This window comes from Vanellus vanellus (genome assembly GCF_965231255.1).
Source record: "Vanellus vanellus genome assembly, chromosome: 7".
NCBI lineage: Eukaryota > Metazoa > Chordata > Aves > Charadriiformes > Charadriidae > Vanellus > Vanellus vanellus.
Window position 1 is genome coordinate 16392809 of NC_138912.1, and position 26794 is coordinate 16419602.

Genomic DNA, 26794 nt, shown 5'->3' on the forward strand with positions numbered 1-26794 from the left:
ATAAATGGCACAAACTATGGAGGGGAGGAAGAAAAAAAAAAAAAAAAAAAAAAAAAAGAAACAAAAAGGCATTACAGTGTGCCCGGGGGGGGCGGCGAGGGGCTCTGCACCCTCCATGGGAGCCCAGCAGTGCGGCGGCGAGAATCGTACCTTAATTGCAAAGCAGAGCCCCCCTCTCCCTGCCACAACGGGCCCCCACCCTGGGAGCGTCCCATGCCACCTGCAAAGGGGCCGTGGGGACCCCCCGTGCCTGTGGATGGGGGTCCGTGGGGCTGAGCCCTCCAGGCTGCCCATGGAGGGGCCCAGGAGGCGACACAGGCGTCTCTCAGGGATGTCGGGCTTGAGACCAGGCCAGGGCTGAGCCGAGGGGGTCCCGTCTCCCTGCCCGACCCCAGGGACAGCAGAAGGAAGGGGGACACAAGGTGTCGTGCCCCCCAACTTGGCCACCCCCTGCAGTCTCAGCTACGAGTGGGCGAGACGCAGGGTGCAGGCGAGACCCCTGCTGCAGCCAGAGCCCCTCGCATGGGAGGCAGCCCCCCAGCGACACCAGCCAGCCCCCAGCCCCACATGGCAGCAGGACACGTGCAGCAGGATGCCTGGCAGGGAGCCGGGGCCAGGGGTGGGGTGGGGTCTGGTGGAGAGAGTGGGGTGCACACACACACCCACCCCCAACTGCAGGGCTGCTCCGCCTGCCCCGGGCTCCCTTACACACACAGACAGACACACAAACCTCTCGCACACACACTCTTGCACACACGCCCCTGCTCACCAGGGCAGTCCACCCCCACCCTGGCCACCCCTGCAGCAGTGCTCGCTGCAACCCCACCTCGGGGCTGTGCCGGGGGGTGCCCACAGGCAGCCCCGACCCCCGGCTCCCCCCAAAACCCCTCTCCGAGGCTGCTGGGGTGAGCTGGTGAGCACAAACGCCCTCCCCCGGCACCTCCTGTCTTCTCCTTGGAAGAAGCCTTGGAAGGGATTTTTTTTTTCTTTTTTTTTTTTTTTAAACCAAAAAAACCCCAAAAATTATTATTTTTCTCATTGTTTCCCCTAACATCAATGGAGGCACCTGCTCTAGTGATAACACATTGAAAGAACAGTATCATACACACTGTCTACAGCGCGGAAATGTACAAGCACGAGGTACACGAACCCGAGGGGGGGGGGAGGGAGCGGGGACAACAGCACACAAGATTTACATTGAGGAGGGAGGCGGGGGGCTGCCCCCCCCGGCCCCTGGAGGGATTAGAAAGGAAGTCTGCAAAGTCTCTCCTTGGTTTGAAGCTCTCCGAACTGGATATAAAACGAGACTCCCAAGAGAAGAAGCCTGTACAAAAGTCAGGACAGGGTGAGAGGGCTCAGGGTGGGGAGGGGGGGAACCGGCGAGGGGGCGGGGGCTTTTCCCATTATTTTTTTTCTTTCTTTTTTTTAAACTTACAATTTTAATAATATTATTTTTTTTTTTCCTTAAAAAAAGACAAAAGTAGGAGGTACCTGGAGCCGGGGGTTGCAAAGGGGCCCCAGGTGGACTCACGGGGGGTGGGGGGAAATGCAGGGGCTGTGGGCAGGGAGCGAGGGCACCGGCTGCTCTGGCAGAGCCCTGGGTCCTCCGTGCTCTCCCCTTTAGCCCCCCACCACGCAATTCCTATATACAGAGTCTCCCCCATGGCCCCACTGCGCTCTCGCCCCTGGGGAGCGAGGGGAAGGGGAGGGTGCAGGCGAGCAGGGAAATGCGACGGGGGCCCTGTCCTTGACACCACCCCAGCGCAGCAGGATCCGAGCCTGGCCGGAGGAGGCTCCGTGGGCAGAGCTGGCGTCACGGGGAAGACTTTCCATCACCGTCCTCCGTCCCCCAGCCCCAGGTTGAGCTGGGGATGTGCAACCCCGCCGCAGGTGGCTGCCCAGCAAACCCCAGCCGCAGGACCCAGGGAGGAGGAAGAGGAGGAGGGTCTCTGGGCTGTGCCAGACCCCAACAAATGGTATCTGCACCACTGCTGACACCTCCCTCCTAATTCCACCCTCCTGGCTCAGCAGGCCGGGGCTGGGCACATCCTGGGCACATTGGGGCAGGGATGAGAAGCTCTCCAGGGAAGAAGCAGGGAGGAAGAGGGAGACGGGGTATAATGAAGCTACGGCCCTGGAAACCCACCCCTGCCCTGGGGTCCGGCGGGGAGGCAGGCGTGGGGGGAGCGGGAAGGCGGCGGGGGGAGAGGGCTGGGGGCTGCCCGCCCGTGCACCCCATCGGCCGCACGGCGCCAATCCGCCCCCGGTACCTCGCCGCTTCCCAGTCACTCTCTGTTGCAAATGTACAGGTAGATCGGTTGGGACTGAGTCCACGGGGCGGCGGGGGGGCTGTTACTGTGACGCCTGCGACGTGGGGTTCTCTGACTTGCTCTCCTGGCTGGAGGGCGGTTTGCTGTTCCAGGGGCTGTTGGCCCCCAGCGCCGGCGAGTTGTTGAAGCTGTCCTCGTCGTCGATGCCGTTGGCGGCGTCAAACTGTGTGTTCTCCAGCCGGGTGATGAGCCGCTCGTCCTCGTCCCCAAACTCCCCCCCCATCAGCGTGGGCTCGCCTACCACCATCACATCCTGAAAGGGGAGACGGTCCCGAAACATAATCGAGGTGGGGGGAACCCGGGCCGCCAGACCCCCCGCCAAACACCACAGCCCCTTCCCCCAGCCACCAATGCCACCTCCTCATCTCCATTGCAGGACCCGAGGCTTGGGCACCGTGTGGGGCAGCACATCCTCACCCCCTTCCAGGGGAGCAAAGCAGCTCTGGGAAGGCAGTTGGGACACCCTCTCCTTCTCCCCATCACCCAGTGAGAGCTGAGGGGGCTTGGACAGGCAGTCCCCGGGGGTCTCTCCCTAGCCACTCCCGGGGTCTGGGGCAGGGAGCCCTCCCCTCCACCCCGGGGGAGGAAGAGAGAATGGAAACGGGATGCTTACAGGTACCTGACTGGACAGGGCAAAGGTGCTGGCCGGGCTCTTCTTCTTGCTGTTGCTGTTGTTGGTGTTTCCCCCACCAGAGCTCATGGTGCTACCACCCGACATCTTCCTTTTCCGGCGCTTGCTGGGCTGCTGCCGCGCTGGCTCCGCTGGAGGAGCAGGGAGACACAGTCAGGCCCGACAAGAAGGAGCTGGTGCCCCCCAGCCCCTTCTCTGCAAACCCCCCTTCTCTGCAAGGACCACATCCCCCCTGGAGCAGCATCGCCACCTTCTTCCCCTCCGCAGCTTCACTGTCCCCCAAGTGCAGGGGACAGGAGAGGGCTCAGGGAAGACTTCCATCCCCGCTTTGCTTTCCACAAGCAGCTGGCGTCCCCCAGGCAGGGAGCACCGGCTGCCTGCAGCCCTGCTCTGTCCCAGAGGGAAGGCAGGACACCAGAGAAGTAAGCCACCTGCCTGACTCGCTGCCCCCAGCCTCACAAGCCAAGGCCAGGGACAAGCTCTGGGGCTGAGAGAAGCCTGTGCCGTGGGTAGGGTCCGAGCAGGAAGACCCACGGGCAGAGCGTGAGACTCACCAGGTGGAGCGACCATCCGCTGCCACTTCTGGAAGAGGCAAGTCTTGAGGCAGTCCCGGGGACTGAGGCTGTAGGTCTTGTGCCGTGACATGAGCTCCTGCATTGGTTCTAGGATTACACAGAGCTGCAGGGAGCAGACAGACACGGGGTTAGAGCATGATGACCCAGGGCCCAGCAAAAGCCCCTCCGTCAGGCAGCCATCTGCACTGCACTGACCCAAGCCAGGCTGGGACCCTGTGGGCTCCAGCAGACCCACTGCCCCATGGCTCTCTGCAATCCATCTGCAAGATCCCTCTTGCAGAGCCTGCCCCACTGCCTCCCTGCACCTCAGGGCAGCCGGGCGCCAGGCAGCTGAGAGCACAAGGCATGGCCACCCTAGGGCCCCTGCCAGGAGCAGAGCTGCGTCCTCACCTCTTCCCACACACTTACTCGGAGGTAGTTGAGTGTGGAGTTTGAGAGCCCACAGCGGGTGATGTTCTTGGATAACTGGTCCAGCATCTGGGGGTCCTGTGCCTAGAAGCGAGAGACAGATGGCTCAGCTGCATCTGGGCTGGGGACAACCCACCCGTGCCCCAGTGTGTGATGGGGGGATAGGGTGGAGGCTCCCCCAACCTGTGCAGCAGGGAGAGGAGCTCAGCAGCCCTGTGTCACTCGTGCCCCTGGAGGGCTCCCAGAGCGGTACTCACATGCATGGCAAGGATGCTGCGGGGGATGAGCTCTCGATGCTGGCGGATGCTGAAATGCCACGTCTTTATCCTCATCATGTCGTCGAACATGAACTCCAGGTAGAGCCGCCCCTCCACACACACCTGGACAGGGCGCAGGGTGAGGCACAGGCTGCCCGCACTTCCCGCAGCCCAGATCCCCTGGGAACCCACTGCTGCACATGGGGACACCCTCCCGGTGGCTTGCCCCTGCCTGCCATGAGACTCAGCACAAGCCAAACCCATGAGCCCACAACGGCCATGGGATCTCTGCAAGAAGGGGACGCTGCAGGGATTACAGGGATGCTAAGCTGGGAGGAACTGGCTGGGGCACGTGGAATTACAGCATAGTACTCAACAAGCCATGGAAATCAGTGTCACTTGCCCTGTGGGACCACAGCCACTGCAAGGCCACATCAGACCAAGGCACAAGGGGCTGGAGTAGCTGTGGGTGCTGCCGGTACCTGGGTGAACATGGGTTTGCCGTGCTGGGTGACCATGGTGCACTGGTCACAGTCCAGAGAGACGAAGTTGTTGTGGAAGGACTCCTTGGGGTGCTTGAGCACGTAGTAGAGCTCTGTGGCCCCTCCTTCAAAGATGCTGCGGAAGTAACGGGGAATCAGAGTCCGGCCGATCGCTGGAGCGGGAAAAGAAGGAAGATAATGTCAGTAAACCTGGCTCACACTGACGTGCCTTGGGGCTGTATGGGGAGAGGGCTCCCCAGTTCCCACTGGCTGGAAGCAGCTGAGCTCCAACACCCTGCCCGCATCCCCCTGCACAGCGCAACCGCCGCATCTCTTGCCGGAGGAGCAATGTCCTGGGGAAGGAGGGCTCGAGCTGCTACTCACTGTATCTCTTTGGTCCATCCTCCAAGCAGAAAGTGATTGTTAACATGGCGTCATCCTCGAAGAACTCTGTGGTGAAGGCGTCCCACCACAGATTGTCACATTCCTGGGGACAGCAGAGAGATGCCAGGTTACGGGGAGGAGTGACAGACGGACAGACAGATCCTGGCTGCCAGGCACAGCAGCCATGTGCTCAGCCTGCGGAGGGCTATGCTCCCAGCTGAGTGCTCGGAGACAGGGATGATGAGCCCTGCCCCACGGCCAAGCGAGGGACAAGGCACTCGGGGACCTTCACAGCAGGACAGGACCCTGCTGCCAAGGGGATTCCTTCTACAGCCAAGGCAGAGGACAGGCAGCGCAGAGGATCCCATCCCCAAAACACACACCCAGGAGTGTCCCCCCGCCCCTGGCCGCCCCCCTCTGCCCCAGCTCCCCACCTCTGTCCAGTTCTGCAGCCGCTTGTTGAGCTCAAATATCCTGTAGTCGGTCTGGTTCCCGTATGGTGTGTGCCTCCTGCCCAGAGAGCAGAGCAAGCAGTCAGAGGGGGAGGCAGCCATGGGGTGGGGAGGGGTCCCAACACCACGGTGGGGGACACACAGCCCCTCCAGGGCTGGGCAGAGTCTGAGCAACCCCCTCACCACGGGCACAAGCTCCCCTCCCAGCAGGGTCCCCCACCAGACCTCCACGCTTACCCGATTCCAGGCTCCAGGTATGTCGGTGGGTACATGGGAGTAGGTCTGTGGGGGGAACAAAGAAACACAGGCAGGTCAGCGCTGGTGGGGATCCCCCTCCCTGTCCACCGCAGGTCCCCCCATCCTGCCTACAGCAGCGGGCAGCTGGGCTCGCCGGAGGCAAGACCCCACGCATGGCATGGGCTGCAACTTGACTGATGACAGCCCTGTGGGGTGACCTGCACCCCTGAAACTGGGCTCTGCTCCCATATCCATGGCTGCTCCACCAACCCCGGGACCTGGCCTGTGGCTCTCTGGAGACGTGCCCAGCTCCTCTGGAGGTTGGAGAAGGGGCTGTTTTGGCAGAAGTTGGGAGCACTCCCTGTTCTGGGTCATCCCAGGGGCTTGGCCCCACACAGCTCAGGGACCTGGGGGCTCCCTTCATCCCAAATATCCCTCTTTTCTCCTCCCAATCCCACCTGTGCCTGCTCTAATCCCCTCCCTCCCCGTGTGCTAACTCAACTCCATGTGCCGCAGTCTCTGTACGCTACTGGGGAGCATGACAGAGACCCTGGGGTGCAGACTGCAGAGCATCCCCAACTTTGCAGACCGCGCCCCGTGCCCCAGCTCACCCCACATCTCGATCCAGCATGGTGCCCGGGTGGAAAGGGGGGAAGGCGTTGCCGTTCGGGGGCTCCTTTGGCGAGTACAGCTTGAAAGACTTAGAGGAACAGCCTGGAGAAAGAGAGGGGATATGGGTCAGCCAGGGGCACCCCACGAGGAGAGAAACCCTGCTGCGAGGAGGAGGAGGAGGAAGGATGCAGGACCAGCCAAGCCCCCATCAGCACAGCCCCATCCCTCCTCTGTTCTCCCCGCCAAATGCCAGCCCAACCCCTTCACCCCACACAGCTCCAAGCCTTCCCCATGCAAGAATGGGATGCACAGGGTCAGGGCTGAGCTCTCAGGATCAGCCGCTGGAGGGGCCCATCCCCATCCCAGGGGTTTCCCACTGGTGCCCAGAATTTGCCAGTTCTCAGCTGGCTGGAATCTGGGGATGGTGCCTGAAGGGGACAGTCCAGCTGGTGAGCCGGGGGATGGGGGGAGGCGGCTGGGCCCTATCCTCCCCCCGGCCCTCCCTCCCGCGCTGCTCCTAATCCCACCGACCCGACCCGGGAATCACACGGGATCTTTTTGCTGACCTTTCTATCGTCATGGCGACGGGTGAATAATCGCCCGGAGGGATGGATGGCGGGTCCCCAGGCAGCCACCATCTGCCGCTCAGGCAGGCCAGCGGCCAGCCGGCTCCAGGCGGACGGAGAGATCCCAGACACCGGCCCCCAGCCCTGATCAAACCACCCCAAAACCCCATTGCCCCCCTCTCCCGCAGCACCGGGGCAAAGGACGAGGAGTCCACAGAGGGCCACAGGGGTGTGATGGGGTGTGCAACGGCGTGTGCAAGGTGCGCAAGCCAGCACCCATCCCTGAAAGCAACCAGGGGATCCCTCTCAGCCCGCCGATGGGAGACAGGGATGCCCACCGGATCCAGCCACGCCGGCACAGCCAGCCCTATCTGGGCTCCCAAGGGGCAGCCGGGGCCTCCCACGCTCCCCAGCCCCCTCCCACCGCTGAGGCAAGTTCCCAGGAGCGGCGGCTGCTATAACCCTTCCCCGAGCCCCACGGGAGCCCCGGCAGGCCCTGTGGCTGGCAGGACCCAGCACGCTGCACCCGGGCGCTGCCGAGGCACGCGGCTCTCCCCCGGCGGGCAACCGGGCAGACGGGCTGACCTGGATGGGGTGCAGCAGCGGGCGGGCTGCCAGCCAGCTCCGGCTCCACCGGCTCAGCCGGCCCCGCTGCGCACGGGCATGTCTCCCACCGCCGCACCGCAGGCAGGGGCCCCGAAGCCGGCCATGCCGGGATGCCGGCCACAGTCGGGGCCAAGGCGGGATCCCCATCAGTCGCCCGCCCACACGCTGCCCCGGGGCCGGGTGCTTCCCAACGCCTACAAGCCGCCAGGGTGGCACCAGGATTGCCACCCGGTGCTGCAGAAAGTGAGCCCAGCGGTGCAGGGAAGCGTCCAGGAGGTGCCAGGCACCACCAGGCTGCAGAGAATGGTGCAGGGACAGGATTGGAGCAGCGACCCGGCTGCGAATGATGCAGGAGGGGAGCAAAAAGCGGTGGGGTTAAGGAAAGTGGTGCCACCAGGATTGGGACCCAAGATGTCCAGCTTGCTGCATCCTGTTAGCCAACACAAGAGCCCAAATGACCAGGACATTGCCATTACCCATGCCGAGCAGCTTGGGACCCCAAGCCCACAGTTTCAGGGGTCACACACGTGGCTGAGTAAGCGATGGCTGGCTGAAAATAGAGGGAGTCACCTCCCAGGCATTAAATCCAACTTGCAACAGGGTGAAATCTGCATTTCACTCCTCAATTCTTGTCTTCTTGGGGCCCCGGTGCCTTTTCACCGTGTTTCCCCATGGCAGCCAAACCCAGCCTCTCCCCAGCACCCACCAGTCCCGCGGGACCGGAGCCAGCTCAGCCTCTCTGCCGGGGGCTTGCTGCTCCCGCTCTTCGCTCCCGCTCCTGCCCGCCTGCAGCGACGATAAGTGGGGCACGGCACAATTTCTCATACAGCTGCTAACGACACTGGCCCATTGCTCTTACCTAACGTTTTCATAGATAATTTTTTTTGCCAGGGAGGTCGGTGCTGGTGCAAGGGAATTTTTGCTTTCTGCTTTAATCCCTGTCAACTCGCACCTAATGGAAATTATAATTCAACCAAAATTGCACTAGGAACACAGCATTTCCATTTCCTCCTTGCTGCTGTTAAATGACACGATGTTGAAGTGTGCTTGATGCATAGGAAACTTCCCAAAAGCACGCGCCTTCTCTTGAAAATGAACTGATTCATTAGGCAGAGAAAGCAGCGGCTGGAGACAGGGAGCTGAACCGCTTGTTTCTGGTCACCATGTCCTCGGGGGGGGGATAAAAAAATCAGACCCAGCAGGTCTCATCCTCTGACGCTTTGTTTTTATTCACTGATGAGAGACGGGAGCAAAAAGCCCCCAAGGTTTCTTGCTGTCTTCAGTCCCCCATCTCACTTCTTGGGGTGCAGGAAGATCTTCTGGGGTGGTGAGACCAGGGGTACACATCACTCTCCAGCCACTCTGTTTTTCATGGTCTTCCCTAACCCCCTGCTCCTGGAGGTGGGACAGCAGACGAGCTATCCTGCCACTCCGACCCAAGCATCCATTTCCATCCTGGGCCTTCCCAAGCAGGTTAATACGGACACAACTTGCTTTTGGGGCTTCACTGAGTGACCTATCTCAGGATCTAGAGGAGTGGAGAGGATCCTGTTCTGGACCTCAGAAACACTGGCATCCTGACCAAGTATTATTTTTAATGCAGCATAAAATACATTACTGGATTCAGTGGTTTTAAATAACGCTAACAATAGCCTTAGGATTTGATACCTGCTGTCTGAATTCTACATTCACTGTAGACACTCACACTACACACATTACACAAAATAACAATTACTTTACAGCAGCAGCATCAACACCAACTTTTACCCACACAAGGGTCACACCGCCCGGCCTGGCGAATCCCTCCATCCTCTCCCCTTCGTGCTGCCTCAGCTCCCTGCAAGCCCCATCCTGCCGGGCACCATGATCCAGACCCGCAGGATGAGGCTCTTTCGAAGCCAAGCCCAGTGCTTGTCCCCAGCCGATGTCTCCCCATGCCCTTGCTCTGCCTCCTGATTTGAGCATGGAGGATCTGGGCAGGATCCAAGCAGGCACAGCATCCAGAGATGCTGCTTGGCAGCTGCACGTGTGATGCCCCTGCCGAACCCAAGCCTATGGGAGAGGCTTCCCATGGCCATCCCCAGCCGGTCGCCCAGCACCACAAAAACACATGCACGGTCGGCAAAGGGAAAAAAAAAAAAAAAAAATCAGGCTGACGCTGCAGCTGGTGAGCTACCAGCCCGGGCAGGTCCAGGCAAATGGTGCAGTGCCCACAGCTGGGTGGGCGGCCCCACAGCTCCTCCTCGGCAGGGAGGCGTGGGAGAAGGGAACCCCGCAGAGGGATGCCCCAGCTCAGCATCCTCTGCTGAGGTCCAGTCCCCGGCCGGGGGCAGGACAGAGCTGTCCGGCACCGCATGGAGCTGCCGCAAGAGCTCGGCCAAGAAAGCAGCTCCAGGCAGGCGGGTGCCCAGGGAAGGGAAGGACAGTGCTCTGCCAGTCACTCACGTACAACCCAGCTCTGCCCAACCCTCTGCCCGCCTTCTCCTCCGATTTCCCTGCCTGCGAGCTGCCAGCCTCGCATGGAAAGCTGTTGTGGTGCGCTGCCCAGTGGGTTCACTGGAGCGGGAACAGTTAAAACCCAAACTAAGCCCCCAGAGCTGGGGAATGTCAGGTTTCCTGGGCACCTCATGGACCCAGCACAGCCAGGAGACACCAGGCAGGGCTGAGATCAGCACTGACTGGGGAGCTGCCTGCTCGGGCAGGGGACATGTAGAGCCTTCCCTGGTGTCTGCCAGGGAGAAAAGTCCCTGCCCGCACTCCCCTCGCTGTCTTGCCAGCGGAGAGCAAAGAACTGCCGAGGACAAAGGCAGAGCAGCACCGGGATCTCGATCCTACACCTGTGGCCACCAGCAGGAATCGATGCTCCCTGTCCCAGAGAGGAGCCGTCGCCGGCCGGGAAGCCAGCACGCGTTCTGTGCGAGCAGCAAAGCTCAGCAACAAGGCAGGGACTCCAGAGGCTAAAAAAAAAAAAAAAAAAAGATAAAATAAACGAAGAAACAGGGCTTGAAAGAGGCCGCAGGGTTACAGCTCAGCCGGGGAGCATCCTGCTCCTCCCAACAGCCCGGCGGCAAAGAGGGGCTAGCCTTGGCGTAAAGGCTGCCGCTGCTTCCCGGCATGCACTGTGCCTGCTGCTTCCTGGCTGCCTAACGAGGCTTTAAAGTGTAAATAGCGGCATTGTTTCGCAGGGCTGCCTCGCTGGGGTGTGGGAGCCCCGATAGCAGCAGGAAATCCATCTTCCCCAGCCCAGCCCCGCTGGCAGGGTGCTGCCCAGGAGGGTGCTACCCACAGCACGGGTGCAGGGCAGCGTCTCCAGTGATTCAGGTGGCTTTGCCTGGTGGGTGATGGTGGCTGGTGTTGGGGAAGCTGGTAGGACTGCGGGGCAAACACAGAGAAGTATCCAGAGCGACTGGGACAGGCAGAAGCACACGGAGCAGCCCCCACAAACCCGCCTTCCCTTCTTCTTCAGAGCAGAGGGGATGGAGCAAGGCCAGTTGCAAACCCCGATGTTGTTATTAAACTGACGAAATGCAAGCAGCACACACTAAGGCACGGCCTGAGACATACCCAGTGACAATCTCAACTTGCAGCATCCCCATTTGCTTTGAAAATGCAGAACTGACGCAGCCAAAGCTCCCAGGAGGCCGAGCTGCCCAGGGAAGAGGAGACGCTGCTCCTGGAGGAGATGCTGCTCCTGGGACGATGCCATGGACCCAGCTGCATCCAGCGACTGACCCCGGCCAGCACGCTGCCTGGTCCTGACCCGCACAGAGGCGAAACCCGCAGCACTGCCCACCCTGCTGTGCACAGGGATTACCCTCTCGCTTTTTCTTAAGCCACACATCCGAGCCTGCCACGGAGCTTATCTTGACCATGAGCTGTCTCCCTGCCCACGCCATGTGGCTGTGCACAGTGTTCCCTGTGTGCAAGGCAGCAGGGAGGGACGTGTGCCCCAACTCCATGTCGCATCCTGCAATGTTAGTGCAAAAGCCCCCCCACTGCAGCACACAAAGCACCCTGGACCAGCGGGTGCTCCTCTCTATTGACTGGCTTGCAGGGGGATGGCCAGAGAAGTAATAATTAGCTGCAGTTAATTATTACAAAGTGACAAACTTGATACAGGCTGCGAGGTGGCACAGTCTGAAAAGCACTGGGTGAGGAGAGCCCAGGCTGGGATGTGGATTTGAGGGTCAAGGCTCGGAGTGGTCCAGCAGCCTCAGCTCCACCGGAGTCCAGGGTCTCCCAGGAAGGCATCCTGCAGAGCTGGGCACTCAGCGGGAGCCCTGGGAGACCACACTGTCCCAGCATAACCCTAGGGATGGCAGGAGTCTCCCCTTTCCCGTTTCAGCCCTCAGATGATGCAGACACGTGGACGGGGACTTCTCTGGGAGGGAAAACGGGAGAAGAGCACGCCCTGCCAATTGCAAAACAGCCTGAAAATTGAATCACGTCCAAGACTGCAAGCCCCAGATGCAATCCCACAGATAACCCAGTTTCAGCTCCACTACTATCAACTTACCACGAGGCAGTCATTTCCCGAGACTCTTGGGGAAATATCCCACTGGCCCTAATTACTCCTTTGGGCTCGCCGTCTCAAAGACAATCCGTAATCAAACACTGCTGGTTTCAGCCCCAGGAATGCACCTGTCACATTTTTGGCCGCTTTCCCTCTCACCCAGACCCCTCCACCCCGGGGCCTTGCCACCCTACAGGGCTTTTGAGGTGACAGAGCTCCCGTCCCTCCCGCAGCATGCACCAGGTCAGCAGCGGCAAACACACACACACACACACACACACACACACACCATGGTGCGCGAACCACAGGGCTGGGAAAAAACAACCTTGTCAGCATCCCATGAAAAAAAAGCCTCCCGACAAACTAGGATTTTCATCTTCAAAGGTTTTTTAGGCTCAGCAGCAGCAAAGAAGAATTCACAGCCACAGCCAACCACCACGGTGGTGGCCCTGAAGAGGCTGCAGCCAGCATCTCTGCTCCCGCTCCCAGCTCCTTGCCCACCACGCACATGGTGGAGCAAACCCACACAGCTCCGCACGGCATTGCGGGGCTGCTGCTTGGGGCAGCCCTCCGCAGGGACAGGATCTACCCAGGAGGGCTGGAGCCGAGAGCCGCAAGGCAGGGAAGCGGCAGCAAGAGGCTGATGAGGTCTGTCCCTCCAGCCGCAGAGGGGGATCCCCGGGTTGATCCCCGCCGGACCTATAGGACCCCCAAGCACCGCCGCTTCAGAGCGTGGGAGGCTGTCAGCCCCCCACGTGGTGCATGGAGATTCTCAATCCCGGGATGCAACGCTCCACCTCGCTCCCCACCGCTGCCAACAGCGCCGAGTGCTGCACGCTGGGACGCGTAGTCTCCGGAGACAGCGGCCCCACCACCGCCGACAGCCGCCTCGCTCCATGTTGCATCCTAGGTGGAGCCCCGCAGCCCTGGCAGCCAGCCAGCCGCCCGCTCCGGAGGGGGGGAAAAGCTGGATAACACCCTGCTGCGAGGATGTGGTGCGAGCTGGCGCCTTCCAGCTGGCCACGCCGGGGTGACGCGTGCCTGGGGGCAAACCTCAACGCTGGGGTGCAGCACTCACCCCAAGGTCCGGACCGCTCACTGATGCCCGCAGAGGGGAGGGACAGCACGAGCACGGTGGGAACCTGCTCGCTGCAGCTTGCAAAGTACCTCCATCACATCTTCGGGCTGTCAGGGCAAGCCTCGGCCCCCCGAGCTCAGGCTGAACTTCTCTCTCGGTTTAAGGACTCGGTTTAAGAGGCGACGCGGGAGCGGCTGAGTGAAGGACGGGGCAGGCTGCTGGCAACACTGGGGACAGAGCAAACGCTTGTGGTCGCTGGACTCGCACCACACCGCTGCGCTGGCAGCACATGCTGTTGCTGGCATCAGGGCTTTGGAGGACCAGTGCAGGATGAGGCCAAAACCCCAGGGAGCAAAGGAACAGGGTACGGCTGAGCATACTTGCCCGGTGCTCCCAAGGCACAAGCGACCAAGCCCGAGCCCGAGCTCCAGCAGCACAGTGCTGTAGAAACCATCTCCACTATCGCAGCACAGCTCCGGAGAAACCCTCTCGGCTGGGCATCCCTGGTCACAACACCAGTCTGTCTCGAACAGCAACCAGTGGAGCCGCAAACCTCATCGTGGCACATGTTGCAACCCACAAACACACACACGAGGTGCAAACAACAGCGGGAGCACCCTGTCCCCAGGTCGCTCAGAGAACAGGAGGTTTCCGAGACCAGGAGAAGTGTCACGGCTGCTCTGCCATCGCACAGGACCTGGGGTTTGTATTTTTTACGCAGACCTCAAGCTCACATCGGTACAGAGCGGCAAGCGTGTGGAAGACCAGCACACTGGGAGAGACCACTCGGGGACAAGCGCTGCTGCCACCCTGCCAGCCACAGGACAGGGAAGGAGCCCGGGGGCTGGGCTGGTCCACCTCACCCTCTGCTCCTGCATCTCGAGGAGCTGGGGAGGCTCGGGGATGCCAGCTCTCACTGCTCTCCGAAAAGAAGGTGAAAGAGGCTCCAGGTCCCCAGCCGAGGCACCTTTGCTCCAGGTGAACTTCTGTGGCTTTTCTCCAGCCTCTTCCTATTTTACACGGACTGTGAACTGCTGCAGGGGAAGGGAAAAGTCCCCACCAAACAACGGCGAAAACCCTGTATCACCAAACCCTCCGGCACCAGCCTGTCCTCCCTCGGATCACAACTTTTCTTTCCTTTTTCGAAACCACACCACCTGTGCATCATTCTGCTTGGCACTTTTCTCCCCAGCCTTTAAGGCGCACTTGGATCACACACCTGGGATTTCTACAAAACCAAGACAGTGAAGACCACATTCGGTTCTCCTTTAGTGAAAACCACAATTCTCCCACACCAAGAACACTCCAAAACCTGAGGTTTTAAAGAAGGAATAAGGACACTGAAATTTACCCGTACCTACAACAGAAGCAGTAAGAGCTGATACCTGACCGGTGCTGGAAGAGTCACTGCAAAACTGCTAAGAGAAGGTGCTATCGAAAGCACGGGGAGAACGAACTGGGAAGACCCTGCAAAAGGGTGTTTGCTCCCATAACCTCCCTGACCCACCGGACACCCACGAGCCGGCTCAGACCCTCCTAGCGAGAAGGAAGCAGCCGGGGGTTTGCAATGTGGGATGGGTTCACCGCTCTGTGCCCCAGAAGGCGACTCCCCGCAGGACCCCACCAGCCTCCAAAGCCCTTTGCTCGCACCTCACCCAGGGACCGGCCACCACCTCTCATTTGGGCTCCCGCTGCGGCACCGGCCTTGGCAGAAGCCGGCGGCTGCTCCCCGGGCTCCTGCTGCGGCACCTGGCCAGGGCTGCAGCGAGGGCATCAGGAGCTGCCCGAGCCGAGGGAGCCCCAGGGTGCTTATCTTATTGCCCATCCCGGGCGGGCTGGCCGGAGGTCAGAGCCCGGCCAGCCACCCGGGACCAGGGCAGCCTGCCACAGCACGCTCTCTGGGGGGGGGGCTTCAGAGGAACCTTTCTTCCCCCCCCTCCCCAGGTGAGACACCCTGATTCCCGCACTGGAGCCGCAGCACCGAGTCTCCCCCAGCCCCAAAGATGTTCTGCCCACCCCCAGCCCGGCCCCCAGCTCTGGCTGTCCCAGGCCCAGCCGGTGCTTTGTCTGCCGGGGTGGATAAGCCCCCCGCACCCACGGCCCTCTGAGCCCGGACCCCCGCGGCAGGGCAGCTCCTGCGAGAAGGTGCGCGTCCCCCCACCCCACGCTTGCACCCCTTGGACCTTTTATCCCCTTCGAGGCAGCCGGCGGGACCCTCCAAGCCGTGGGCAAGGCTGAAGTTGCAGCAGGTAGGGGGGGGAGGTGGGCGTTCAGCCCCCGGAGCCAGGCACCGGCCCCACGGCCCCCCGTGACAGTGAGCACGGGGGGACCGGGAGGGAGCGGGGCAGCTGTCAGGGGGCTCGGGCAGGGGAAGGAGCCGGGGGAAGAACAAAGAGAGCTGCGGGCTGGGATGGAGCAGGGCACGGCAGGGCATGGGGGGCTACCGGCAGCGCCCCGCGGGGCTGGAGGTGCCTCTCTGAAAGCCGAGACCCGGGGGGTGGAAAGGGGAAGTGGGGGGGACAGACGGGGGAGCTGGGGATGGATGGGCAAGGGGGCTGGCGGGGAGGCAACAATCCCGGGGGGGGGGGGGCAGGGATGGAGAGGGGAGCGGGGGAGGGATGGAGAGGAGAACCGGGGAGGGAGAGGGGAGCCGGGGACAGGGACGGAGCCGGGGCGGGGGGAGAAGGGACGGAGCCGGGGCGGGGGGATGTGGAAGCGGGTGGGAAGGGGGGGGGGGGTTTGCAGCGGGGATCCCGGGCTGTACGGGGGGCCGGGCGGGGAGCGGCGGCGCGCTGCGGCCGCGCACAACTTCGCAGGCGCGGGGGGGCGGCGCGGGCGGGACCCCGGCCCTCCCCCTCCCCTCCGCCGCCCGAAAGCGGGGGCCGCCACCGGGGGCTGAGGCGGAAGAGGGGAGGGCGGGGGGGGGGTACCGGGACCGGGAAACTTCCGTGGGGGGTGTGCGGAGGGGGGCGGAGTGGGTGACTCACGGCGGCGGCGGCGGGCGGGGGTCCGGCGGCGGCGCGGGCGGCGGGCGGGCGGGCGGCGGGCCGCCGCGGGGGCGGGGCGGGGCGGGCGGGGCGCGGGGCGGGGCGGGGGCGCTTCCTTTGTCTGCGCCGCGGCCGGGACCACAATGGCTGCGGCGGCGGCGGCGGGGACCGCTCCCCCCCCGCCACACACACACATACACACTGACACCCCCACCCCAACCCAGCACCGCCCCGGGCCCTCGCTGCCTGGGGGGGGGGGGGGGTGGACGGGGTGTTCACGGACTGGGGGTGACGGCCAAAAAGGGGGTCCCCGGAGAGCTGCACCCCCCCACCCGCGGTCCCCGGGATGGGGGGGTGCAGGAGAGCCGGGTCCCGCTGATGAACTCGGCATCAGCGGGGAGAGGTCTGTCCGTCCGTCCGTCCGTCCGTCCGCCCCCCCCCCCCCCCGAAAGTTTCAATAAAAAAAAACACTTTTTCCCCTAGTTTGGTGTGGGGTTTTCTCTGAAGTTGTTTTTGGTTTTGTTTTTTTTTTTTTTTCCCCGGGATTTTTCTTTCTGAAACTTGTTTCCCTTTCCCCCAGTTTCTGGTGAGGAAAAAGAATATGACCGCTTCATTGGCAGGGGGGGGTTAAAAATAAAATATGCCGTTCCGCAATTGCCAGCGGACCCAAAAGGTGTCCTTTCCTTGACAAAACTCCAACCTCTTCTCATCAATTACGAGTTTTTACAAAAATTTCCATAATGAAAATTTCCATTGCAAAAAATCCCATTTTTTCCATTTCGCCCCCCCCCCCCCCCCCCTTGCCCCACACCTGCCTCTTGTGAGCTCCTGCTCCCTCCCCTGGCAAAGGAGACCAGCACAAGCTCCCAACCCAGCTGGATAGTCCATGGGCAGCAGGGACATGAGCTGGGACCCCAGAGCCCAGCCCCGGTGTGTGGGGGGGTGGGGGTGTGTGGGGCAGGGTGTCCCCAAACCCCAACAGCCCCTGGCTCCATGTCGCAGCACCGAGCTCGGCACACTCGCAGGCACACATGCACGCACACCTTGGTGCATCTCGCCCTGCACACGCGGGCTGGCGTGCACGCTGATGGGCCGGCATGCGCTTGCATGTCTCCCCAGACGCCTCCTGGCGCACCCCCGGCCCGGTGTGCGCCCACGCCTGGGGCACACACACCTTCCCATGCCCCGGCATGGCCGGGCCCACACCTCATCCCCTCCCCGAAACAGCAGCTGTGGGGTAACGCAGGCACAACCAGTCGGGTCCCGCCGGGCACGCTCGTCCCCCTGACAGTGCACGCACAGCAGGCACAAAACCTCGGCCACGAGGTTTTGGGGATGTTCTCCCTACCGTGGCCATGCACCCTCAAAGCCCTGCACCTGAGGACTGCGGAGGGCATCCCCCTGCTCCCCAACCCAGTCTGCTGGTAGCTGGGACCAGCACCAAAGAGGGACAGGCAGGAACAGCTCAGCAGCAGCATCCCCCGCTCCTGTCCCCCGCGTCCCTCGGCTGACTGAGGCTCTATCCCCACATTGGTCCCCATCACACCATCGTGCCTAATTTCCCCTTCGCCTTGCAGGCTGACCTGCAGTGAGTACTACTTTCTGGGGCATGGGGATAAACAGGGCAAAACTCTTTGTAAAACCCAGATAAACAGAGAGAATAACTCACTGTAAACCCAAAAGCCTTGGGAAATCCCGCTCTGAGAAAGGCATGTGCAGCTGGAGGCACCTACTGGTACCCAGGGCCACAGAACTGGGCATGGGGGATGCTCCCGGTGCCCCAACATGCTGCCCCATCACTGCCTGTCCCCCTGCCAGCCCGCATCTGTGTGCCACCAGGCAAGATGGGGCTGCAGCAGGCTGCCACCCGCCATCGTTAGGCCAATAAACCACACCGGTGACAGCTACGAGGTGGCACAGCCCTCCTGGTCAAGACAGGCCATTAAATACAGCTCATCCGCGCCCCCTTCCCCCTCCAGGGCTCAAGGATGCACGAGGCACAGCCATCCATCAGCGCTCAACACCATGCCGTTACCACAAAACACTGCAAAAAGGGGCGTTTTTCCCCCCATACCAGTGACTCCCAGCACCGGTGCCATGTCCAGGCAGATCAGAGAGGAGCCCCCACTGCTCCCCAAGCTCCCCGGCCCGGCGCGTGCACGGCAAACATGCCCTGAGCAATTTATCCCGGGGCTCAGCAGCCCTCCGGGACTGCTCACGTGTCCCTGCTCGGCTCTGACGACAGCGCTGGACTGGTCCACGTGGCTGCAGCAGCCCCAGCTGTTTATGGTTATAGCCGAGTTAATAATTAAATAGATGCTGGATAGAGAGCAGAAGGGCTGGGATGCAGCTGGGAAGCGTGTGTGGCGGCGACGGTGGTGGGGGGGAGCCCCTTCCTCACGATGTGCTCGCACCCGCAGTGCGGGGGGAGCGGAGGGCAATTCCAGCTCCCTGGGTTTTCAGGATGGGACACCACATCCCCTGGATCCCAGTAAACACTCTCCCCCTAGCAAGGCCCCCATGCCTGCCTGAACTCCCCAAAGCCCAGCCCGGTGCAGGTCTTGGCCAGGGAACCGTCAGCAGCTCGGGAAGAGTGAGCACAGGGATGCATCCCAGACAGGCGGATGGGAAGAGCCCAGTGGGGACCGCGGCAGCCGGGGATGCCCAGGTCCCTCTGATCCCTGTGGGGCTCGACGGAGCACACATGTGGGATCCCAGGCGAGCAGGGCAGCAGAGGCAGGGCATGCTTGGGAGCGCAGCCCGGGCTGCCCCCGCTGACACCCAGCCGGGGCCCCGGCAGGCACAGGCATAGAGCAGGGACACGGACGCACACTTACATAAATAATAATAATAATAATAAAAATCTGCTAGCTCTGCAAACAGCACAGCCTGTAAGCAGGGATGGACTGGCCTGGCACTGCCAAATCTCTTGGACTTGTCCAAATCGTGGTGAGACCAGGGCACCGTCGCACGCACGCAGACACAGCCTGCAGCAGTGCGGCGCAGCACAGCACGGCACGCACCCCAGAGCCCCGCTTTCAGCAAGGCAAACCATCCCTCCCAAACCCCACCGCCTCTCAACCAGAAACAGGCTTTGCTTCCCAGTCTCTCAAGGGAGGGGGGGAGCTTCTCTCCCCACTAAAGCAATGCACACCCAGATCAAGGGGGTGTCTGGGGCAGGAGGGGCCCCCCTTTTTTTGGCTGGAGAAGGCACAGCTCCATCCCTCCCAGGGAGAGAGGCTTGGGGGAGGCTGGAAACTCCACGGTGAGTCGGTGAGTCATGCCGGGCAGGCGGCAGATCCTGGGGGCTCCTGGGATTAACCCTTCAAAACCAGAACTGCTTCCAGACAGCCAGAAGCAGAAGGAAAGCCCACGGGCTGGGGCAAAACCTGGCTGTTAGGGCAGGGTGGCAAGTTACAGGGTCACATCTCGAGCATCCCGCAAGGCACAGAGATCTGAGTACGTGAGCATTGGACAAGCAGCAACCAAGTGCATGCACTCGTTCCCATCCCCTCCAAAACAAGAGAGGGTGGAGAAAGATTAAAGGGGGGATGCAGGACCCCAATGTGCACAGGCTCCATACGGGGCATCCGTATCACATCACACCTCGCTCCAGCACAGCGGGTTGGCCACAGCGCTGCCCGGCTGGCCGCAGGCTCCGAGGGGAAGGCGCAGTCCGCAGGCAGGCTTTGGCAGGTCTTGCTGGCAAGGGGTTTCCCCGCGGCACCAGCACCAGAGAAATGCCCCGCAGTGTTCCCATGGTGTCCTTGAGACATTGCAACACGCGTCCTGCAAGAGCTCGGCCACCCGCAGCAGCGAGCCCCGGCCCCTCTGGCAGCAGCCCGGGGCCAGCCTGCCAGAGCCGCCGGGGTTTATGGCTCCAGAGGCTCCAGGTGGATTCTCTCATGTTACAAGAATGGTTCATTTTACAGCCCCTTTCCTGGACTGGGGCTGGTCCCGGGATCCCATGGCAGGGAGAGGAGACATGCAGCGTGGCTGCAAAGCCCCCAGCATCCCACATCTGCCTGCTGTCCCTCAAGAAGACCTTCATACCCCCCACCCGCACCCCCAAAAAACAGGAGCAGGCACTGCTGCTTTAAAGGGAAACCAAGGCACAGCCCCCCTTCTGACGGCCCTTGACACCCAGCCCCAGAGCTCCAGCTGGGAGAGCACTCCAGTCCCTGGCCTGCTGCTCCCCCTCCATCCCCCCCGCTCTGCCTCCCAAGCCACAGCAGGAACCCCGGCACCCCCACAGAGATCTGCAGGGCTGGGAGCTGCCACCCACCAAACCCCCACCCACCAAACCCCCACCCCCCAGGGATAAGTGACGTGGCTGACATCCCCACTGGTACCCACATGTCACCATACCCCCCTGGGTGTTGGAAACCCTCCAGGGGAAGGCAGGGGAAGTCTCCCCCGGCAATGGCTGCATGTGGTTGACCCAGAGCAGGTAAGTCCCCACCAGCAGAGTCCGCACCCCCTGCCACCCCCCCAACACGGTGCTGCCGAGCGCTCTGGAGCGGCTCTCCGAATATAGCAGCATCAAATAGCTCCATCAATAATGCATCACTTCTGCTTCCTTTCGCTGCCGTGTTTTCGTTGCTAACATGCGTGTCCTTCCTGTTAGCGGCCGCCTCCCCCCCACCAGATAGGCCAAGCAGGGACACGGCCACTGTGGGATGGGGATGGCAGCTCCCGACAGGAGCAGACATCCAGCCCCGTCCATCCCAGGGTTCAGGGATGGAGGGGGAGATGGACCTCACCACCGGTCCGAGCCTCCTGCCACGCACGCGCTGGCAGCAGGCAGGGCGCCTCGGCACGCTGGGGCTGCCCAGAGGATTTGGCAGGGGCTGCCGAGCTGGGAGGAGTGTGACGGTGTCTCCCCGCTGTCATGCCCCTCCGCAAGGACTTTTGGCAGCCTGGTACCCCCCCCCCCCCAACCTCCCACACACACCCTGTGCCCATGCAGCACCCCAAATCTTGACCCCAGGCACCACTGCCCCACGCTGGGCTCCCCCAGCAACTCCGCATTGCCGAAACAGGGAGAGCGCTGCGGCTGCCTCGCTCCTGCCTGCCCCTGCCCACAGCTGCCCCCGGCTCACCCCGGGCCGGTCGGTGCAGGCAGGTCGGGGTGCCCGGGCCTGCCCCATGCCCGGCGGAGCTGCGTGCCTGCCATCCGGCACACTGCCATCTGCTCCCGCCGGCGGGGAGGCAGGAGCCGAGGCGGCAAGAGCTCACACCCGCCGCCCTGGCGAGGGAGGGAGGGAAGGGTGGGCAGCTGCCCACAGCAGGCAGCCCCCCCAGGGCCATGCACAACCCTGGCCGGAGGAGGATGCGTGTGGAAGAGCAGAGGTTGGCACAACTGGCTGCTGCAGAGCAGGAGGGGGATGGATGGGTGGCGGGAGCTGCCCCCGCTGTGGGGGGCTGACACCCCACGGGGGATGCTGACACCCCTCCAGCCCCTCGCCCGGCGCCGTCCCCAGCACAACCGGCGTCCCAGCCTGGCTCAGGCGGCAGCTCCACCTGAGCTGTGCTGCAGAAACCTGGCTGTGCTCCCAGCACCAGCCCCTCAGTGTGTAGGAGGGGGGCCGGGGCTGCCGCGCCGGCAGAATGGAGGGGGGGTGTCCCCCCACCTTCCCTCCGGCTCCTGCCTGCCACCCCCACATCGCAGGGCTGTCCTGCGGGAGGCGCAGGCACTGTCACCCTGGTACAGGGGGACCTCCGGGATCTGACTGGGGGTCCTACAAAGCTGGGGGCAGAGCAAGACCCTGCAAAAGGGGGGCCGGAGCTGCACCCCACACAGCCCCCCCCACCCCACCCCCCCCCGAAGAAAGCAGCCGCAGAGGGGTGCAGGCAGCGCGTTATCGGCCGCCCCACGGTCAGGGTGGGGTTGGGGCCAGGCAGGGGCTGGCAGGGGAGATTACACCCCACTCTAACGTTCACCCTGATCAGCGTCCTGCCTGGGAGAGAAGGGGGTAAGCAGCGATGAGGGGACTGTCTGACACCTCGGGAGGGGGGCTGAGGGGGTATTCCATCCGTCCCGGTGCCTGCCAGCACTCCTGCCCATGCAGGAGGCCCTCACACCTCCATGACCAAACCACAGCAAAACTCCCCCAAAACCTCCAGCATCACCCCCACTGCGGTCATCCCATCCCTGACCAGCAGAAAGCCCCCAGGACAGGGGTTTGGGGGTCCAAGACATATGGCTGCCATCATCCATGCTCCACGTGGGGCCCGGCAGCACCCTGGCAGCCCCAATGGCTCACCAGCACCCTACCCCCCGCCCCAGCAGGAAACCACAGCCTGAGCCTGCAGGCAGGACGATAACCGTCAACCAGCCCCATCCTGCCAGCACCCACCGCTGCCCCGGGGAGGGGACATGCAGCCCAGCCGCCCCGACACCCGCTGCTCCCCGGGGCACGAGGTAAAGAAGGGGTGCACCCATACCACGCACAACAGCAGCCCCACGGGACCCACGTCACCCCATGGGAGCAAGGCAGCGGGGGGCTCTCACAGGCTGTGCCAGGGCTGCAGCACCGGCAGCAGTAGTGCATGGGCATGGACACTGCCAGCGCATTCCCTGCACGCCACGCAGCCCCTCGTGTGTACAAGCAACTTGGATGTGGCTGGGGAATCCCACAGCAGAGGAGGGAGGAGAGGGTGGCATGAATCGAGTAAGCTAAACACAAGGGGGATGGGCACTCCTGCCCTGCCCGGGGGCATGTAGCCGCCTGGCTAGTGCGTTGCTGGCCACATGCACTCCTGAATGGGAGGGACACCTCCCTGCCCTGGGGGTCCCATCCTGCTGGCCGGCATCCACCCATTCCCCAAGGGAGCAGCTTTCACAGCAGCTTTGTGTTGACCACAAGACACCATTTCTGGAGTGAACTCGGAGCCCGGCACAGACACCCAGCGCTGAGCCCGCTGGTCCGGCACTAACCCATACACATCCCTCCGGGAGAAGCCGAGCCGGCAGCAGGGCGAGCTCGCACCAGCCCCAAGGAGTCCTGCGATGCGTCCAGCCTCACACCAGCACCCAAAACCCTGGAGAATTGCCTCACCGAGCATTGGGTAGCAATGACCCCATCCTGCCTTTGCCAGCGCGGGCAGACGACACGGCACACGGGGCATCTACCGGGCAGGCGCATCGCTGCACAGAGGGGGACGGGGCAAACAGCATCTTCCATCCAAGCATGACCAGCAACAAGCAGAGAGCCTGGTCAAGAGCATGCAGACACGTAGGATGAGGCCTTGGGGTTCCCGCTGCTCCCTCCACCCGGCATGCCCGGGTACACCCCAAGGTGCCAGACAGCCCTGGGGAAGGTGTTTCAGCTCCAGAGCTGGAGCCCACACACATAGGGGCTGCCCGACCCCCCCACTGCAGCGCTCAGCCCTCTCCCTGCACGCCGCTGTCCCTCTCCCAGCGCATCTGTCACAGAAGGCATGTGGCACAGCTTGGCCTCGTGACGGCGGGGGACGCACGGCGCCAGCTCGGCAGAAGGGAGGGAAACGACAACGGGCTGTGCCCCGGCCGGGCACGTCCATCCTGGGACCCAAAGCGAGTGGATCGGGAAGTCCTCCCTCCTGCCAGAGGGGTGCCCAGGCAGGGTCCCTGCAAGGTGTCCCAGGGAAGGTGCTGACCTCGGGAACGTTGCTTCCCTGCTGCGAAGCCGGAGCCAGACCCGTGGGGAGGGAGCACAGCTCTGCTACCCTCCTCCCCGTCTCTGCCCTGACACCATCACTATGGGGTGGGGGTGAGGGAATAATCACAGTAATAAAAATAATTTAAAAAGAAAGCACAGAGCATGCTGGGAGGACAGTGCCCCTGGGGGTCAGGACCCCGCTGGGGTCTGGATGCCCAGACCTGCCCGGAGCAGAGGCCTGAGCTGAGCGGCCACGCTGCCAGCCCTGTTCCCAGTGGCCCCGGGGACAGCAGCACCAGCACCAGCACCAGCACCAGCCACCCGTCCTCCATCACCTCCGCTCTGAGCCTGGCACGCTCTCCCTGCTCACATCTCCGTTTCTGGGCTGGGGGCTGAAGATGCCCCCCATAGCCCTCCACCGACCCCAGCAGCTCCCCACCATCCTCGGGTGCAAGGTTGCCAGCTGAGCAGCCCCCCCTGGCCCAAAGCTCTTGCGCAGCAGGGAAGACATCCCTGGCAGAGGTGCAAGAGGAGGTGCAGCAGGGCAGGATGCACACCTAGGGATGGCAGGGAGTGTGTGGCCCCCCCCGGAGGGTATGATTTCGAAGAAGGGTGGCCGAGACCCCTCCTTCCAGCAGCAGCTCCCGGGCAGGAAACTCCTCCAAGTTAATGCAGCCCCGAAGAGCAGCCTGGGCAGAGCGGCTCATTAAATGTTTCTGGCTGGCGGGAGGCCAGCAGCAGAGCTTGTTTTTTTTCTATATTCCGATAAACAGTCCAGGGAGGGGAAGGGGGAGGGGGGCGCAGGCTCTGGATGTGCCACCCAGCCCCGGCGGGGGAGTAGGGGAAGGGGGGGAGAGGTGGGGGGCACACGCGTGTGTGCACCAACCCGCGTGTCCTCCCCACCACGGGGGAGCAGGCAGCGGCAGTGCGGGGGGGGGGGGACGAAAACGACACACAACACACACACCCCCGCACGAAGCCATCTGTAGGGATGGTCCCAGCTGTGGGGCAACCCCACGGCCCCCCATCACCGCACCAAGGGAGGACACTGCCCCCCACCCCTACACACACACACTTTTGCGGCCACCAACATGGCGATGACATTCCCGGTGGCACGGGGCCAGCTCTCATGGGGGGAACGTTGACGGGGCCCCACCGTCAGCCTTCGCCCCCGCCAAGGTGGGACCCCCGCCAAGGCCGGTGTGTGTGTGTGGGAGGGGTGGTGGTGGGGTGTCGGGGAGGGGGGTGAGCCCCCCCGGGAGCGGGGTGCCCGCCGGGGTGGGTGCTGTGGCTGCTGGGCCTGGCTCGCAGGGAGGTTCACGTGACTTTCTGCTTGAGGAAGCAGCGCTCTGGCAGCTTCCAGTGGGAGATGGAGGAGGAGGAGGAGGAGGAGGATGGGGGAAGGGGCCGCCTGCCTTCATGGAAACACGGCGGAGAGGCACAGGCAGCACAGGGGCGGGGGGGCGGCTGCCACGCAGGGGCACCCCCCCTTCCCTACCTGGGGGATCCAGCTGCAAACCCCTGGGTGGACGCAGCCCCGCGGGGATGCATGGGGACCGTGTGCTGTCACAGCGTTGAGGTCTGGGGTTCTGGCCCGGTGGGAGGCTCTCTGGGGACTGCCGGGACACTGGAAAGCTGTTGTGGGAGCTGGGCTGAGGAGCGTCCCTGCTGTCCCCCCCAAAAGGGACCCCAAGCGCCGGCTGCCCTGGGAAAACAGCAGAACCCCATCCCCAGGGCCCCCAGGGAGAGCTCCCCCCACCTTCTGCCACCAGGACCTGGCACCAGAGAAGGCTCCAGCAGCCTTTCGGGACCCCTACCCTGCCTTGCTCCCGGCACGTTGATGTCTTGCACACAGCAGCAGGCGATGCAGCCAGGTCAGCTGCCCCAAACCTGTCCCAGACCCGAGGCACCCGGGTGAGCATCCCTGCCAGGCGCTGAGACCTCATCAACTCGTCACATCCCCCCCAGGGTACCCCAGCAGCCCCGCCAGTCCACAGGGACCAGGATGGGGATGGAGCACCTCCACAGGCACCCCACAATGGCCACGGTGGGGAGGCACCCAGCACCCATGCACACCGGCAGCATGGCCAAGCCCCTCCAGGAACCTTGTTCCCCACACCCATGTGGGAAGCAGGGGCAGCCCACAGTGCTATTGCCCCGGCCACAGGGGCTGCTTTGGGGTCACCCCTGGCAGTGCCACCTACACCCTTGCCCAACACCCCTGCGGCACCCTGCCCACAGGATCCCAGCCCTGGGGCTGGCACTGGCACCTGTGACACGGGGCCCCAGCACCCGTGCTGTTGGGTCCCAGCCCCGTTAACAGACATCAGCATCCATACCATGAGGACCCAGCACCCACGCTGTGGGGTCCCAGCCCCACAGCCACAGGCCAGCACCCATACCATGGGGACTCCAGCCCTACAGCCAGACCGGAGCAGCCATACCATGGGGACCCCATCCCCATGGCTTGACCCAATGGCCACACCATAGTGCTGGGACCCCAGTCCTTGCACCTTGCTGACTCTCGCTCCGTAGCTGGAGCCCAGCACCCACGCCATGGAGACCCCTGCCCCATGGCCAAACCACAGCATCCATGCTGATGAGTCCCCTGCCCCACAGCCAGCTCCCAGTAGCCATGCCCCGAGGACCCAGTCCCATAACAAGACCCCAGCACCAATACTATGGAGACCCCAGCCCCACAGCCAGCCCCCAGCACCGATGCCGTGGGGTCCCAGCCCCACAGCCAGCCCCCAGCACCGATGCCGTGGGGTCCCAGCCCCATCACCAGACCCCAACGTGCCACACCAACGCCGTGGGGACCCCAACCCCACGGGCAGCCCCCAACACCACTGGGGCCCCCACCCCATAACGGGCCCCCAAGCTCCACAAATGCCGCGGGGACCCCACGGGCAGCCCCCAACCCCACAGCCCGCCCCTTCCCCCTTCCCCACCCTGCCCCCCGCCGCCGCGGCACTCACCAGGGCATGCACAGCCCACTGACATCTTCACATGCCTGGCCCGGCCGGGGGTCGC

At 63.2% G+C, this 26794-nt stretch overlaps 1 protein-coding gene across 2 annotated transcripts; it reads right to left on the reverse strand.

Moving 5' to 3' along the window:
* LDB1 (LIM domain binding 1) lies at positions 1 to 26794 on the reverse strand. Of its 2 annotated transcripts, none has more exons than XM_082486704.1 (11): positions 26740 to 26794; positions 6368 to 6470; positions 5757 to 5801; positions 5502 to 5577; positions 5068 to 5170; positions 4684 to 4856; positions 4202 to 4324; positions 3945 to 4028; positions 3516 to 3639; positions 2950 to 3092; positions 1 to 2583 (listed from the first exon to the last, which is right to left on the reverse strand). In XM_082486704.1, exons 1-11 carry the CDS (start codon positions 26762 to 26764, stop codon positions 2353 to 2355), a joined length of 1230 nt encoding a protein of 409 aa, XP_082342830.1. In that variant the 5' UTR covers positions 26765 to 26794; the 3' UTR covers positions 1 to 2352. The 2 variants fall into 2 exon arrangements, with proteins under 2 accessions (XP_082342830.1, XP_082342829.1); XM_082486703.1 differs by having other exon boundaries at positions 2944 to 3092.